Raw genomic sequence first — 18,176 nt, 5'->3', positions numbered from 1 at the left:
ACCGCAACCCTGACCATCTTCTTATATATCAATTTTTACGGTCAACTATATATACATATATACAATATATATAGTTCCAAGGATCAGTTGAATTTTCCAACATTTCTAAAATAAATGTTTATTTAAGAATGATTCGATCAATTAAATTATGAAATGATATTGCTAAAGATCATTTTTATAAATCTATTAGAAGGAATGAATTGGAACTTCTGATTTCTATTAAATATTAATTGATTAGGATTAAATTAGAATATATTAAACAAGGAATGTATTAATGTATACAAAAAAACCAACAGAAAAACAAAACAAATTTACAAAAAAAATATTTATTTCAGCATATTTAAATTAATAATCATATTCTTTCTTCGATTTGTAATAGGGGAGGATTCTCCACTTCTGTCATAATACAACATTTATAATGGATATCTTCGAATCGGAAATCTTTTTGAACGGGTCTCAGTTTCAGTCTTCTTAATATTTTTGACAATGTAATTTTCAATAGTACTGTTGCGAAATATACACCTGAAAAATAAAAGTATGCCTCTTTAAGTTTTCAAAATATAATCATTCAATTAGCAAAAATCAACAAATAAACATTTAAAAAAATATTTACTTTTTATTCATTTATTTACAACTGTACATTATAATACATTTAGTAAATTTGATCATCAAAAATTTAAAGATGAGTTTCTGAGGTAGCTTAAGGAACTTTGAAAGCTGATCATTCATTGAAAATATCTTTCAATTTTTGAAATGTCATTCCGACAGACAATTTCTTAGGTAATCGATTTTGATACCATGAAGAAATGAGTATAATGGAGGGGTGGAGAGCTGGCAGAAAAAATAAAGCTTAATATGATGAACAAGGGGCGTGGCAGAGGCATAGGGAAAGAATTTGTGCCAATTACTGTCATTATTGCTTTGAAGGAGAGTAGGAATATGCCTCCCACTGTTGATTTCGAATTGGGAAATCAGGTTATTAATGGATCGACCTACAACAATGGATCTGTGGTTCCCTTACCACAGGTCGAGACGAAATGTCACATATATAAATAAGTGAATGTGAAAAAATGAACATTATTTGAGGAAACTTGTATGAAGATTACATTTTTAGAACTCAGAGAAAGAATGCACTATTTCTGTAAAAGTTGGTTACTAAATTTGATTGTTAATGAGATATAACAGTAAATAATGAGAAATTTACTTTAACTTAAGCTAAGCTAAACAGTACAGTTCTTTTTACAAAATAGGTCTTTGGCACTCTTCCTTTGAGGATTTTAACATGGGTAGGAAGCAATAATCATTAAAACCAAATATATTTTCCAGTACTTGGCCAAAACTCAAGAGTTAAAAAAAATTATGAAATTCAATAAATAAAAAAAAAGTTTTTTATGCAACTTCAAATATATTTGTTTTAAAATCAACTTATCAATAAACTCAACTACAAAAATGTTTACTGCTCATGAATTGAAATTGTTACTTCTGTGGAGGCTTACCTAAAATTTTCTTTTCAAAACATATACGAGGCTGAATCATATAGTAATGTTCCCTCTAGGGAGCCATTTTAGCCAACACTTTTGGCTATACTGCCATTTACAATAATTCCTCTACTATTAATCGCATCTTATTAGGCTTCGCTAAACAGCTCAATGCTAGTTGAGCAGCCACCCACAATGGAGGTCATGAATGCCACTAATGCATACTATTACTTCATTTAAAAAAATAAAAAATGGTTTCCACCATCAGACATTCATAAAATAATTAGCTAATCAACAAAATAAATTTATAGGAAGTTTACAGGTGGTAGCTTAGCCATTTATCATGAAGATGAATGGAATAGAAAACCATCAGTTTTAGAAGACATAATCGAAAAGTTGAAGGAAATATTGCTCAGAAGAATGGAGGGTAATAATACATTAATGCGGATTTGAAATGAAGACAAAATAAAAGAGAATGAATAATATATAAGAGCCTTATTTTACGATCCGTCCTCGTATTTATATATGTAATCACAATTCAGAAAATTAGTTCTTATTAACTTCAAGTTAAACTCCTAAACAAAGTCTAGATAGCACCTTGGAAATGAGTAAATCTTTCTCCGATATAAAAATCTACAAAAGATCCATTTGATGTCTGATGAAACCTAACAAGAGGTAGATGAGATAAAGAGCACACGCAGAATGTCAACCAATGTTAGACTTGACAACGGAAAACCAGTAGACAACAGAAATATAATGTCTGAAATTGGCTACTAGAACGAAAAATTGAGGGGGATCAAGAAGATAGGAGAACGTTGTAGAAGGGTGAACCCTATCTACTGCATGAATTTCGAAGAAGGGGAGGAACTACACTTCCCCAAACCGGATCTTTGCATCCCTGGTATCGAGGAATCCCCAACTTCCTTTCTATTTTCAATATATATCAATACAACGCAAATCCGTAACTGTACTCAGACAATTCCTAAAATTCCGTAATTCCATTCCTCAGAACACTCGTCAACTCCTAGTATCCTCTCTCGTCTTCCCCCAGTTCGACTACGGATCCTTGGTGTAAGGAGGGCTATCTGCAGGTTTAGAGTTGAGATTGAAGAGACTCATGAATTGCTTTGTAAGATTTATCTTTGGGTTCCCTAGGCGCTCTCAAGTCTCCCGCTGGTATTCCGAGTTGAAGCGGCTCTATCCAACCTCCCGAAGGCAATACCTCCTTGGTGTTTTTATATTCCAATTTCTTAACATCAATAAACCTACATATATCCTAGATATCCTCACGCTTCGTTCATCCATCCACTCATTAAACACCAGATCCCATCCGAATGATTTATATATGCCCTCCTATAGAACCTCCTTCTTTAGCAAATCCTTCGTCATACGTGCAACCTCCCTCTGGAATTCTCTCTCCATCTCCATTCGCCAGTTATCATCCATTCTTTCCTTTAAACAACACCTCTTCCTTCATTTATTGAATAACCAAACCTCCACATCTTTGTAATCAAATAAATAGGCAGGTATTGATTAACATTATAAACAGTAGTAAAGCCAATATACCAATGTAATTTCATTCTACTATCTGAAAATTTGTAAATGCTCGCCAGATTAAAATCTCACTATATGAACCATGTAATTATTCTTAGGGGACATATGTCCCAGAATAAAGTTATTTTTTTCATTTCATTTCATTTATTTTTCAGCAACGATAAGATGTACTAATGTCTGCCAACATTCAAAATAAAAGAAATTTAACTCACTATGAAGTAGTTTATGACACTTACCTTCGTAGGTTTAGTAGTTTTTATGATATTTGCATATGAATATGGACTGTCTTGAAGGAGCAATATAGCTGTTCAGATCTCGTAAATACACTGAGGATTTTTATGGAGCATAGTGTTGAGTGACAAAGCCCCCTCCCTACATATTGTCTGCATCGTGTTTGAAAAATGATTTGAATCATTGAACATCATGTGAGAAATAATTTAGAGGTGGTATTCCTTAAAAGATAAAACAATATTAAGATGCAAATATTGAATTATCCTTGAAGAAAATATGTTTTCACACTTATAGAAACCCTACAAGAGTGGGAATTCTCCATGATCCATTGCGATAATTATAATGAAAACATAAATCATCGAACTATCGATTGTTTAAACAGGGTAATATTTCATCATTATTTACTTATAGTACTGATAGAGCAGGCTAAGGATTTCTTTCTCTACGCATTTGAACGTCTTTGGTGATTGGAAAGCTGACATAAATGCTATATCCACTTTTAGCATTGCATTATTATATATCAATGATTTAAAAAATCCAAACATTTACCAGGGCAGCTTCGAAGTCCTATTCCAAATGGTGTAAAAGAATATTTTAATGTATCACTTTCCTCGAGAAAACGATCTGGGTCAAAAGCTTTGGGATTTTTCCAGTTCTCGGGATCCATTCTCATATATCTCATCAAGTAAATAACAACAGTACCGCGAGGAATGGTTATTCCATCTGAAAATAAAAATATTATCAAATATCATTTTTTTACTTTTGTTTCTGTTCATGTTTATCATATTATACAATTATCATATTATTCAAACATCTTTGATATATTAATTAAGACTAAAGCAATCATTAGAAATATGTTACGGTTGCCATGGTGAAAACAAAACACGAGCCATATGTTTTAGACGAATGGGTTTTGGTTTTGTGAAGGTGACAGTTTGATTTTGGAACACGTTACGATTGTTCAATGTGAAGTGGTAATAGTTTAAAGGCCCTCTGTCTTTACTGTTTGAACCGAAATAGCACCATATGAGAAATGTCATCTTATATGTTTTGTTTTTAAAATTATGGTGTTCTTCTTGGACAATGGACGGTCATCAACACTAGAAGTGGGGATATAGTGCAGTGACGTTTCTTCAGCATGCCCTAGATAAGAGAATAATAATGTAAATCTATATTATATTATCTATATAATAATAACTATTTATTAAGGTTAAGTCAACCTATAAGTTTTAATTGTTTTATTAATTGATAAGAATTCTTTTTTTTTCCTTTTCATTCTGTGTGCATATATTTCTTATTATTATTTAACTTTTGTACATATAGTTCTGCTGTTCTTTCTCTGCTTTAAACTTGTTTATTTACTTATGTTTTTATTTTATTTTTTTGTTGTTCACGGAATATTACGATAATTCAACAGGTGGGTAGGTAACACCCCTAGGTTTTCTGTTATCTACATGTAAAGGTATTCGCCAGTGGTCATAATTAAACAATTGTTTATATAGGGGTATATTTTAGTTATATTGTGGGAATAATGCTTCGGAATTTTCGTTATTTCCAAGAAAAAATAACGTGGCGCCTAAGGAGTAATTTATTCTTTATGGTTTTGTGCTTTTTTTTCACCCCCTTCTCCACTGAGCGTGGGCAACTATAAACAGTAAATATATAACTAAGGATAAGTCACAATTTTCGGTTATAAATAGTAGAAGTTAATTCATATGATTAACTATATTAAGAGTTAACCTAATAACTTTTAATTATAAATTGGAATGAGATTGCGTTTCAAGGAGAAATCGTTATCACATTGGTAAGTAGAAGTCGATTAAATTGAAAGTATCATGTATTGTTCTATGAAGAAATTAGTTGTGATTAGTAAGAATCATTGAATTGAGTTAGTTCCACTATTGTTTTAATAATCATCCGAAATGGCTACCTCTAAACAATCCAAAGAGGTTGTAAGTGCAGCAGATAGCAATCAACTTTTCTTACAATAACTAGTTTTCAGTTTAACACTACTACAGAGGTTACATTATATTTATAAGAAATACATTGTACATAATTTAAGGTTGTAAGGAATAAAATTAATGGTAAAATAAAGTAGTTAACGAGATGAAAGTGAGTTAGGAATTTATTTAGTAAATTTATCAAATTAAGGTAATGGATCAAAAGTGACCTGAACATAAGGTGTAGTATATATAGGGTAGTTTAAGCAATGTAGTATAAGCAAACAGATCATAGGAATTATACTAATATACTGTGATCTACACAATGTACTAGTGGAATACATATAAATATAAATTTTTGACAATCTTGTGAATATAATGTAATGAAGAATTTAATGTTAAGACATTTTCTTTTGTACCTTTTAATTTTAACATAATTTGAAGCTAGAACTGTAGTAAAAACTATTTCTATTTAAAATATGATAGAATTTTACTCACCTACATTTATGTCTGCAGTGGCTAACTTTCCATTATATGGGGGACCCAAAAATCTTAAGGCTTCTTTTATAAACCTTAAATGACAAAAGTTTTTATAAATATTCTGAAAATAAAAATAATTTAACTTTTGTTTATAATTTAATATTGTTAGTTATTTCATTAAGTGGTAGGTTTTAGTATAATGCATTAGTCTAAGGAGCTTAATTGGTTATAATAAGCTGTGCTGGAATAATTTTTAAACAAATCAACCTTCAATATATTTTCAATGAAAATTGATTCAGATTTTAGATCTATTCAATTGCATACATACATTTTTTTATTAATTTTTTAACAATTTATTCTCTACCTTGCCATTTCTGGCATACATTGGGCATTATCTTGTAGGTACCTAACCTATTCTAACCAGAGTGGGAGGTTTGAATTTTCATTTCCTGGAAAGATCACAAAACAAAAGTCAACCCGCTTAGGTCGGTATTGAATCAGCGCTGCAGTAGACCTGATGTTGCTAAGGTGATAAGTTAACACATTACATTACAACAGCCTCAAGAAATTATAAATTGTACAATGCTTTCGAATGTTCATGTCCATTATCTGATTAACATTCCAAATAATTTATTTATTGCAAATTACAACTGTATAAATATATATACACCAAGAAAATTTGCTGTAGGTGATATAATGACATGATACAAACATGTGGAGAATCTACCCATTAATAGAGCTCCAAAAACATTTTAAGAGGAGAAGATCTAGAGCCCATCTTCTTTTCAGACGTCTAGAAGAATTATTAGGTAATGAAGGAGAAGCCAGGCTAGGAACGAGTTGGTTTGGGTGGTTGGGAAGTTTATCATGGAAGGATTGGTATCTGGTTCTGGCCAAATCGGCAACATATGGGACATTGAGGTCCTGATGGATGACTTGATTTGTGACAAAGTAAGTAACATTAAGAATTTTGGACTGTAAGGATTGGATTCAGGAGGCATTCGATGGTTTAATGGAGTCCCATTGCTTAACTACATATGTCCAGATAGGTCTTATAACAGTCATGTAGATCAGTCTTTTGTAATGGTTTGGAAGTTTGGACCGTTTGTCTAGTAAATGTTGTAATAGTCGAAATCTATGAGTAGTTTCCAGTCTTTTCAGTCTTGTATGAGGGTTCCATGTCAGTCGTTTGTCCAGATGTAGTCCTAAGTAACGGATCTGTTCAACTGGAATAAGTGGAGTATTATTAAAAGATTCTGTGGGTAAGACGAAGGTTTACGACGAAGAGCAAATGTGATTTGGTGGGATTTATTGGAATTTATTTTAATCCACCAGTTTTGGGACCATTCTTCAAGGGTGGAGATATGAGATTGAAGGGTTTGGGATACAATAGAAGGATCAATATTCACTGACAATAGGCTTGTGTCATCGGCATACGTGGTGAGAATAGAGTTAGGATGTGTTCTCAGGATATCTGGGTGGCTCAGGATGACATATCAATGTCAGCTGTAAAAACTGTAAAAAGGATAGGACCAAGAATACTACCCTGAGGTACCTAAATAATTTAATACAGTATTTGTTTATGCGAAAATTTGAATCACTCAAAATACCGTACATGAAGGTATAATTTTACTATTTGAAATCCTTTGCTACACAAGTGATATGTTTGTCACAGAAAGAGTATGTTCCTTTTTTGGGGACATTTTGTCCAATGTCCCTTTTCCTTGCCCCTAATCATTCTTGTTACATATCTATTTTACATACTATATAAATATAAGCTTACATTAAATATATTATTTTAACTTTTTACATTCAATAGTGTAGATGAAGTTATTTATTTTACTTAGGTATTTGTAACTTTTCTGAGTCCGGAAATACCCTTTATTCTATTATTGATAGTCACATCAGATTCTTCTGAAAAGTTCCGAAACTTCACAGCAGTACTGATAAGCATAAAGTTTTTATAATTGTAGTACTTTTAATTGGTAATAATTAACCGCATGAAGTTGTTTTTATTAGATTATTTTTATACCTATTCCAAAGGTTATATGGGATATTTATAGTCTGATCCTTGAATAGAATCCTTCAGGTAAAATCATTAGCAGTGGACACTTATCTACTGTAGATGGAAACTTCCTTCAGTTCCATAGCATATTGAAACTAATTTACTGTTAATATAATAACCACTAATGTAAGCTGAAGTAGTTTAACAAAATATTTCAAGAAACATTTGTAAATCAAAACATTCACTCTACGAATGTTAGTAACATTTGTATTCTAAGGCGGTAATGCCAATTTTAATGAAGGTTTTATTTTATTTTATCGATTAAAAATAGAGCAGGAACCTCATTGCCATTGCTAGTTAAAGATATATTATAATATAAATACGAATCATCCCGTACCAAATAATTTTATTCTAAAGTATTATATTTACTCTAATTATTTCATTTTTTTTATATTGAGCTTAAAAAGGTTTAAGGCTGCTTGGAATTATTTTCTTCCAATATAATTTTAGCCAATTTATAGGATTTTAACATTATCTTGGAAATATATTAATGAAATGTAACCCTTGTTATATAAAAACACAAATAAAATAATCTTCAGAACCATATACCTGTCAAGGTAATGCATTTGTTTTAAGTCATCAATATTTGGATCTCTCTTATCATTACCAAATATTTCATATTGCTCTTTCCAAGCTCTTTCTTGAATATCAGGTAGAAGTGCCAAGAAAATTATTGCGTTCCCTAATGTAGAACCAACAGTGTGCGCAGACTGGAAAAAAAAATTAATAATAGGTATTAATATATTCAGTCTCATTTTTATATATTCATAAGGCATTTTTATTACATTATAATATGTATTCAATATGACTTGATCAAAATAAAATATTCTATTGGCATTATATATGATGTTCTGATGCATAAAATGAAGCAAGTACCTAAAAATATCATACAAAACTGTTAGTACAAGAGCCCAAGAGGAGAAAAAAGGCAGTTACCTCACCCCATTTTTTTATTAATTAATTGAAAACTAGGTATAATTACTTACCCAAACTGATGAGTCTGCCAAGTATTGATAGGGGGAATAAAAAATGGCGGCTGTTACAAAACGTTAAAAATAATTAATATTTCATTCGGAGCTCTATATCTTAAAAAAGTAGGAACAACGAAAGAAAACCTAAGAGAACGTCATTTAAAGAATAGTAAATTTGCTAGAATATGAGCCCTATTAGAGTTAGTTTCGTTAAATATTTTTCGAGATATAGCTTTTTAAAAAGATAAGTAGTTAGTGAATTTATTTTGAAAAATTAATATCTCAAAAACCTGTACGTCAAATTACAGATGTCTATTAGCACTCAAATTAAAGCTAGTTTAATGAGCTATAAAGTAGTTCATAATGTTTATCTTCGTAGGAATAATAGTTTACATGAAATTTGCTAGTATAAATTGATTTATAGTTGTTAAATTTTAATTTGTCAAATTTATATTCATATGTGAATATCATAAAAACTACTATCCCTACGAAGATAAGTGTCATAAATTACTTTATAGTAAGTTACATTTCCTTTATTTTGAGTGTTGGCAGACATAAGTGCGTCTTATGGATCTAAAGATATATTTCTTCAAAAATCCAACATTTTATACGAACAACTAGAAATTAGCGTTTTGTGAGTTTATTTTTTCAAATATCATAAAAACTACTATTCCAACAAAGATAAACATAATTAACTATTTTGTAGTAAATTTAACTAGCTTTAATTTGATTGCTAATAGACATCTGTACGTCACATAGTTCCTGAGATATAGATTTCTCAAAATATATTAACTAACTACTAATCTTTCAGTAGATTTTAAGAAATTTTGCTTTTTAAAAAGCTATATCTCGAGATCTATTGGACGTAAATAGCTTTTTCAAGGCTAAAACTTCAGCAAATTTACTCATATTTAAATAATGTTCTCTTAGATTTTTTAGTATCGTTAGTTTTTATGATATAGAGCTGCGAATGAAAAATTAATGCTTTTTTAAAGGTTTTTATGCAGCCGCCATTTTTAATCCCCCTACCTATACTTGGCAGACTCATAAATTTTGACTAGTAATTATACCTAGTTTTCATTAAAGTAATAAAAAATTGGTTTGTAATAACTGCTTTTTTTTCTTCCCGGCTCTTGTACTATTAGTCTGACCAATCAGGGCCCTGTTTCATAATAAAGTACAAACTAATACTATTAGTCTTGTTGATTTATCTTAGTTCAATTACACTGACTTGTACAATAGTAACTTGTACTTTAGTATTTTTTAATTCCTGTAATATCACTAATCGTCATCCCTATCATGAAAAAATAAGTATTAGTATTATTACCACACTAGTTTTTTTCACTTGTACTATGAACTAATAGTATTAGCTTTCATTATGAAACAGGGCCCAGGTAGGCCACAAATGTAATGTTGTATCACTGAACAAGTATTTGTTTTGGCTTTCAAATCAGGATAATATCTGAATATTATTTTTTTTCAGTTCTATTTTTCTATTATGAACATAGTGTTATATATATTATGATTATTACTTAAGATACTATGGTTTTTAGAATCAAAATCTGGTGTGTACGCCATAATATACACAAACATATAGTGATTCAACAAGACCGTGATTTGAACTCATCGGTTCAGTGCTTATTAACATTGTAGGGATCCACTCGTTACTAAGCCCCAGGATGTTACATTCCCACTTTAGACGCCGCAATGCTATAGCGTGAAATATATTTATCGGGTACAGTTTCCATGATTCGAGGCCATCCGTAGCTCAGGTGGTTGAGACGCAGGTTTTAGCAACCCAGTAACTGCCGGTTCAAGTCCGGTCTGGGGTGTGGACTTTTGTCATTTCGCGCCAGTCCCTTCAAATGAAAAACTTGATCCCCCACCATGGTTAGATTAGGTTGGTCACCTCTAGATCCCGATCCACGAATCTCAGGAATGACCAGAAAGGGGGTGAGAAAAAAAACTTGTCGTAATTCATCATTATGTAGACTTCTGAATTTTCACGTTAAAATCATCCTTTTTCGGTCCGAATATTTTATGTGATATTTTATTTGCAAAAAACCTTGAAGAACTGTTCTTCTTTTTGTGTAAGTCCGTAAAGAAGGATAATAGTTTTGTGAAATCTAAATGTCAAGTTTCTGGACCGAAATCGATTAGGAAATCGAAAAACTACAGGCTTTTCCCTCCTTCAACCTCGCTTTTATTTTGTCTTTAATTTCGTTTTTTTTTCTAGTAAAGGTTTCTCAACAGTATATATATTTTGACTGTTAAGCTATTAACGTTTCTCAATAGTATACGTTTTGAAGCACTTTTATTGTGCATTACCAATAAGAACCTTTTAACGAGCCCTAATTAGAATGAAAGGTAAACATTAAGTTCTCACAAAACATATGTTGCTAAGGCTGCCCACGGTACCATCCCTACTATGTTGCTATGGTACCTTTACCACAGTAGTATGTTAGAAGGTCGATTTACGTTTAAGAACAGCTAAGTACCATCTCTGTTGAACAGAATCTGTTCTCACTTCAACTGTATATGTAGCTGTAATAGACGAATTGTGAGAGAAGAATTGGTGATGGCGGCGCATGCGCGGGAGGTATCGGGCAGGGAGGGAGAGAAAAATCATATGGTCGGTCGTCGGTTGTTTTTGTAAGGAATGGACATTGATGTAAAGCTAGTGGATTTTTTGGTTTTCTCTGTGAGCTGAGTTATGTTTAAAAACTGTGGATTGAGAAGTGATCTTTCTCTCTCTCTGCCACGACCAGCTGAGTGCAAGTACTAAACCTTGGGACGTAGATATCAATCGTAGGTATTTTAATTGTAGGTTAGGTTATAAGTTAGTAATAAGTACATAGATATAATTAGGATAAGTTAGAATAGGGGCTTCAGTAGTTAAGATTGTTCTTTTAATTTTACAATTAGGTTAAGTAAATCTGTATTGGAATAAACATAAAAAATAAACACATGTTTCTTATAGTGGATATGTGAGTTAAAAAAGTATTAATTAACCTTGTAATTTGAGTACATTACATAGCTATTATTATATAACTATAATCAGTTATAAGTTTATTAATAAATTAAGTGTTGACCAAATAAGATGTGTTATTTTACTTAATCAGAGTTATATTTCCAAGGATATAATACTGCAGGTTAATAATATGAAATTTGTAATACATACTGTAAAGAACAATTCATGTAGCTCGTTTGATAATATGAAATCATTTCCATTATCTTTTTCAATTCTTGATGCAATATGTGTTGATATCGGGTGGCCTTAAAAAAATAAATAAATAAGAATAATAATAATTTTAAGTGGCCTTAAAAAACAATATACACATATTGTAAAATAGTTAAACAAATAAAGCAAAACAAAATATCAGCAGAGATCAAAATACGTCCATTTTTGCAGAATATATTTTGAAACTGTTCGTATATTTCGATTACTACAACACCTAATTGACAACTGTTCTTAACTTCCCATTTACTACAAAAAACTCTTATACAATATGATAATAAAACCTATTTGGGCGGAATTGAGCTTTCGGGCACCAGCAAACCATCATTCCTCCTATACCCAATCCTTTCAATCCCAAATCCTCCGTGCAATCCTTGTTTATTACGTAACAAATAAACCAATCCATAAAGACCTCAAGATTCCATTCATTGCAGATTTGGCACTAAAAGAGATATACCTCACTTCCTACAACAAAAATTTTGAAAAATGGAGAACTACAAAAGACACGCGAGTCATGTACGATAACGAAAAGAAACGTATCCAACAAGAGTTTCTTGAGAAAGTTGGCATCAAAGTAGACTTCGTTAAGTAGGATAACGGATCTTCAAATAATGGCAACACTGTCAGGCGTTTTTCAATGATTAAAAGCTCACCAGTGCAATAACGGGAGTCGACGAAACTCTAATCGATATTATTCTAATCGACCGGATCGCTAACATACTGGAAGTCGATTCTCCGAGCCGTTATATTGCCGGAAGAGGTACAAGAAAGTAGAAATAAGGAGTACAAGATTTTCAGGATCAGAAACTCTCGAAAAATATCTCGTATATCTACCAACGAAGACGTATCCTACACGTCTCCAGTAGGACTAGGGATTCTTTTATCACGAACAAGAGACCCTAAGTAAAAGCACCTGGAAATCAGTGATGCAGCTAAGGAATTGGTAATCTAATTTTCTTGAATTTATTTTTTTAAATTTATTTATTTAATATAATTTACAACTGTACACAATAATAGAATAAGTAAATATGTTGTATGTTTCATATACACTTGAAAATCTTGGGAAGGAACCACCCATTGGTGGTACTTCAAACATTAATTTATATTAGAAGGTCCCGTGGCCATCTTCTTTTCAGACGCCTCGGAGGATTATCAGGGATTGTTAAGAATGAAAGATTAAGAATTAATGGGTTAGGATGGTTAAGGAGTTTGGAATGATAAGAAGCATTTATTGAATTTTTTAATCGTGTCTTTTTTTTTTTTTAAAAAAACAACCTTTGACTTTGAACCATTAATTTTACTATCTACAAAATTCTTCAGTCTTTTAAGCTTCCTTGAATTTCTAATTGTAAGCAAAATAACAGTTAATTTAAATATACACTCAAGATATTCGGTGCAACTTGTTCTGATGAGTACAACCTATTCCGAAAATTACCGAAATTTTTATCTTGCTAATAGGCTTTTATTTTCTGAATAGTTCTTTAATTTTCATCAAAATTTTAATTAAAACAATTGAACTTGATGTATTTTTTTGATCTGAGTCGAATGATACCAGTCCCAAGTTTCTCAAGGATCTCTTGAGCTCTGCTCTACCCCTCACACGTGGGGGATAGAGTGGGCTCAGGGATCCTCAGGTCGATTGTGTAAATATTATATATTGGAGTGTAAATGTGACTAGAGACTATATTATTTTATCATTATGTTATTTTATTTATTTATTTTTCATAGAAATAGTTTATTATGTTCATTTTGTTTATTCTTCTGTTTGTATATATTTTAACAGTTTTTTTTTTATTCATTTATTTAATTTATTTTAGTATGTATGAGATCATTCATCACTATTACCTAATTCCCACAACTGTGCGGCAGATTGTAATATGTATCAATAAATAAAAAGTAATAGTAAAAAAAAAAAAATTCGTTCTCTAGATATTGAATTTTTTCCCGCTCTTAGGCCATTCGGCCACAGTGTGCGGCATTATTAATTTGTTATATTGCTTAAAATTTAAATATTTTTGGCATTATCACCTTAAATACCCTAAAATACGAATGTTTATGGCAATAGAAAAATATAAATTTATTTATCATAATTTTCACCTTCCCAGGACTTCCTAGATTCTTTTTTTTTTCGAAAACCTCAAAAATAGTGTTAATTTCAACAAAACCCATTAATCTATACAAAAATTGGGGACTTAGTAAGTAACTTATGTATACATTTAGTAAGGGAAAGTTGCGTGTTTTGCACCTGGTTTTTATTATTTATCACTAACAGAAAATATTAAATTTCTTAATAATCTGAATTATAATATGGAATAACTATTCTTACCTGTAGGCGAAGACTTGTTTAATAGTAATGAATCCTTTGACGTTTGTAGAACCTAAACCAAAATAGAATATATCAGAGATTGGGACCTTGTACATTAGTTTATTATTTGATTTATTAATAATAATTGTATTATTAGTAAAATATTGTAAACCTATAATTAATTATATACTTACCGAATTCCGAAGTTCCGCTACTTTTCCAATGAGTAAATTAATCATTATTGGCCGTAGTATGGGTGAAACTGCTTTTAAAATATTTGAGTTGGCACCAATAATTGATCCTATTTCGATCATCCTAAAATAATCTAATATTATATGTTGTGGTTTATTAATTCAGTAAAATACTTTTTTATTTATTTTTTTGTTTGATACCAGATCGCTCTGTTGGGCCTTACATCGTTATATAACAGATTTCTTTTTTTATTGTAAATTGATAAATATTGAAGGATTGTGAATAATAACGATGAATTATAAAAAATATAAATAAACAATAAATAAATAAAACAAAAAACAATGGATTTATAGATTTAATAAAATGAATAATTGAATTCTTATGGGAAAAAAAGTTAATTTGAGAAAAAGACGAAAAGAAAAAATAAATAAAATAGAAGTAATATCAATAATAAATAAGTATAAAACAATAAATAGATAAATATAGAAATTATTGTTTAAACAATAATATTTTATTCAGTCAAGTCTCAAAACATTTTTATTCTATTTATAAGTCTGACGTTTCGGCCATCCTCAGGGACAATCTATTATATACAGCTTCTGTTACACATATGGTCTTCAACAATAACAATAATTCTTTTTTTTTATATTATTGAAAGCTGTTTCGAACCACTTCATACTGGATGCAGTTCTATCTTCCGTACAAATAAATAGCCCCAATAGAGACTTTTACGTTCAATGTTTCTTCAGATATGGCTTTTTAAAAAGCAACATTTCCTAAAAAATGTTGTACCGTATGCTCTGATCTTTCAGTAGTTTTGAAAGATCAGAATTTATTTTGAGAAATCTATATCTCAAAACTATTCGATGTAGAGATGTTTATTATCACTCAATTTTTTTTTTTGATATACATAGATTTATTTATTGATAGATATTACAATCTGCCACACAGTTGTGGGCAATAGGTAATATTGATGAATGATCTCATACATACTAAAATAAAAAAAGTAAATAAAGAAGTAAAAAAAAAAAAAAAAATGAAATAAAAAACTCTCTTAAAATATATACAAACAAAAGAATAGACAAGATGAACATAATCAGACTATCTGTATGAAAAATAAATAAATAAAATAACACAATGATAAAATAATATATACAATATTTACACAATCGACCCGAGGATCCCTGAGCCCACTCTATCCCCCACGTGTGAAGGGGAGAGCAGAGCTCAAGAGATCCCAGCGCATCCCTCTCGCCGCATCACTGGTAATGAGCCATTGGAGGCTGAGCAAGTGCGCTAAAGCCGCAAACACTCAACTTGAGTGGAGAATCTGACCATTGCCAGAACTCCAATTTTTTTTTCTTTTTTTAATTTTCATTATTTTAAATTATTTAAAAAAGATTTATGGTTTGTTTATGAATATTTGTGGTATTTTGTGAAGTAAAAAATATGTGAGTAGAGCATTCAATCCTACGTCACACCCTCCAGTAAGCCAAGAGTAACTTCCGAGGAATTTCCATCGACTATCCCCACATCTGCCACCCGTGGTAATGAACCCGCGTGAGGGGGATATTGACCGCCAGAAGCTATATAATATTCTGATTGAACACGGAATACCAAAGAAGTTGGTAAATCACGTACGGATGTGCATGACCGAAACGTTCAATAAGGTACGAATCGGTAATTATTCTTGGGTATGCTGATGATTCGGTATTATTGGGTGAAGACAAAGAAACTATAGAACTAAATACAACCGCGTTATTAAACTCCAGTAAGGAACTAGGTCTTGTAATATATAAGGATATAACAAAATATATGGTTAGTTCTACTGAGAAACGCGAGCAATTTCGGTGATATTGATATAGAAGGAAATACGTTTGAATAGGTAGATAGGTTTAAGTATTTAGGTTCAGTAACTATAATGAACGAAATTATTGAGGAAATAGAAGCTACGTTGAAGGCGGGAACTGCTTGTTATTTAGAATGAAATATGGTCCGGGTGCGGTAAAAAAAAAACTCAAATAGTAGATAATTATTCTATTTTATTGAGCCAACGTTTCACCCCACGTTGTAGGGCTTCGTCAGGGCTAAAAAAAGATACAAACACTATAGTTACAAAAAGGAAAAAAAGAAAAAACATAAGTGTAAAACAACAGGTGTATAAAATGTAAAAAAAAATAAGATATAATAAGAAAAATTAAAGGTTGTAAATAGTAAATGAAAAGGGTAATAGTAACAGATAGATAAGAGAAGAAATGTTAAAGAAAGTACAAATAAAGAGATGAAAAAAGAAGAAAAAAATACAAATCAAATGATGAGACAGAATGCATACCTGTTTTGACGGCTGTCAAAAACAAAGTGACGGTTGGTATTGGGAGGAGTGGGGATGGCTGTTATGCCACAATAACGAAAATAATTTGTAAAGTAAACATAGTAAAAAAGTATTTAAATTTGGTGAACAATAAATGGTAATATACATAATAGGGGGAGGAGAAATATTAATAAAATAAAATAAAATAAAAAACTGTTAATAAATTGAAAAAATAATAGTTAAAATTAATTAAAATAAATTGAAAAATTGTTATTTTTAAATTTCGAAATTGATTAGCTCGCGCCTTCTATCGAAAAATTAGAATTTACAAAACTATTATCCTTCCCACTGTTCTCTATGTATATGAGACGTGGCCTCTTACACTAAGGGATGAACAGCGCCTTAAGGTTTTCTAAAATAAAGCATTACGTAATATATTCGGACCGAAAAAGGATGAATTAAGACTACACAACACTGAATTACACCCGGTGAATATAATTCAAGTTATAGCATTGCGGCGTGTAAGGTTGTAGGGCATAGCAACGAGCGGATCCCTAAAATGTTAATAACCACTGAACCGACGGGTAAACGTCCGAAGAGTAGACCGAAACGTAAATGGGAGGATCGCGTTAAAACTGGTTTAGTAGCATTGGGTTTGGAGGGGCATCACTTCCCCCTTCGGGTTCGTTAGAACTTCATTATTATTATTATGAATATTTATTATTGAGCATCCAATTTCAGTTTAAATATGTTTAAGATGTCCTCAAGTTGTTTCTGCTTTATTAAAGTAGTTTTCCATTTCAGTTAAATGTTCCTATATCTGTGATCAAATCATCGGGGAAATAAACTAATCACAAAATTTTCAAATACTTTAGGAATAGGAATTTTATATCTTACTTGATCATTACACTGGTAACCTCGGGGTGATACACTAAATTGGTTTCAAAATTAAATAGGGTTTCTGAAAAAGAGACAAAGTTCTTTTGAATTTATTATATTTTTATAATAATCCTAAGGTTATGCATTATATATATATGTAATAATAACATACCAAGAGAAATATCCTGCGTAAGACCTAAGGATAAACTGTGCAAGTCCGCAGCGGCGGCTGATGCCAACATATTGTTAATTAGTTTGTCACTGCATTTAAGGAAGGTAGTGTAAAAGTCATTGTCAACACAGGATCTTTTCAAAAAAGTGTTGTATTCCTTTCTTTTAATTTTCCACAAATCATCCGAACCTGTATAATAATATATAAATATATATAAGTTTATGATAACAAAAAAAAAAATGGTAATAGAAGAAAAATCTATAACTACTTACGTAGAGTTGCAAACGGTCCCTGAAAGTAATCAAAATATGCTCCGTACATTGTTGAAGGCTTGTCGACCAGATTGGGGTGATATATTAA

The 18,176-nt window shown here is 31.0% G+C and overlaps 1 protein-coding gene across 1 annotated transcript; it reads right to left on the bottom strand.

The window, feature by feature from the left end:
- Window positions 1-282: 282 nt before the first annotated feature.
- LOC106680051 (cytochrome P450 4c21) lies at window positions 283-18,170 on the bottom strand. Its single transcript, XM_014419510.2, has 10 exons — window positions 18,089-18,170; window positions 17,817-18,005; window positions 17,663-17,726; window positions 14,457-14,577; window positions 14,284-14,335; window positions 11,901-11,995; window positions 8,298-8,458; window positions 5,702-5,775; window positions 3,813-3,986; window positions 283-522 (listed from the first exon to the last, which is right to left on the bottom strand). Exons 1-10 carry the CDS (start codon window positions 18,135-18,137, stop codon window positions 353-355), a joined length of 1,149 nt encoding a protein of 382 aa, XP_014274996.1. The 5' UTR covers window positions 18,138-18,170; the 3' UTR covers window positions 283-352.
- Window positions 18,171-18,176: the final 6 nt, after the last annotated feature.

This window comes from Halyomorpha halys, unplaced genomic scaffold (assembly GCF_000696795.3).
Source record: "Halyomorpha halys isolate HHAL.00 unplaced genomic scaffold, Hhal_1.1 Scaffold240.1, whole genome shotgun sequence".
Lineage (NCBI taxonomy): Eukaryota > Metazoa > Arthropoda > Insecta > Hemiptera > Pentatomidae > Halyomorpha > Halyomorpha halys.
The sequence above is the reverse complement of the archived record's forward strand: the minus strand, read 5'-3'. Positions and strand labels throughout refer to the sequence as shown.

Bases quoted from the DNA above. Each gene is read 5' to 3' on its own strand.
- LOC106680051 (XM_014419510.2), bottom strand. From the start codon at position 18,137: ATGTACGGAGCATATTTTGATTACTTTCAGGGACCGTTTGCAACTCTA. The intron at 17,727-17,816 runs GTATGTTATTAT...TCTCTTTTTCAG, and splicing joins TACGCAGGATATTTCTCTTG to AAACCCTATTTAATTTTGAA. The intron at 14,578-17,662 runs GTAAGATATAAA...AGATTATTTTAG, and splicing joins GTTACCAGTGTAATGATCAA to GATGATCGAAATAGGATCAA.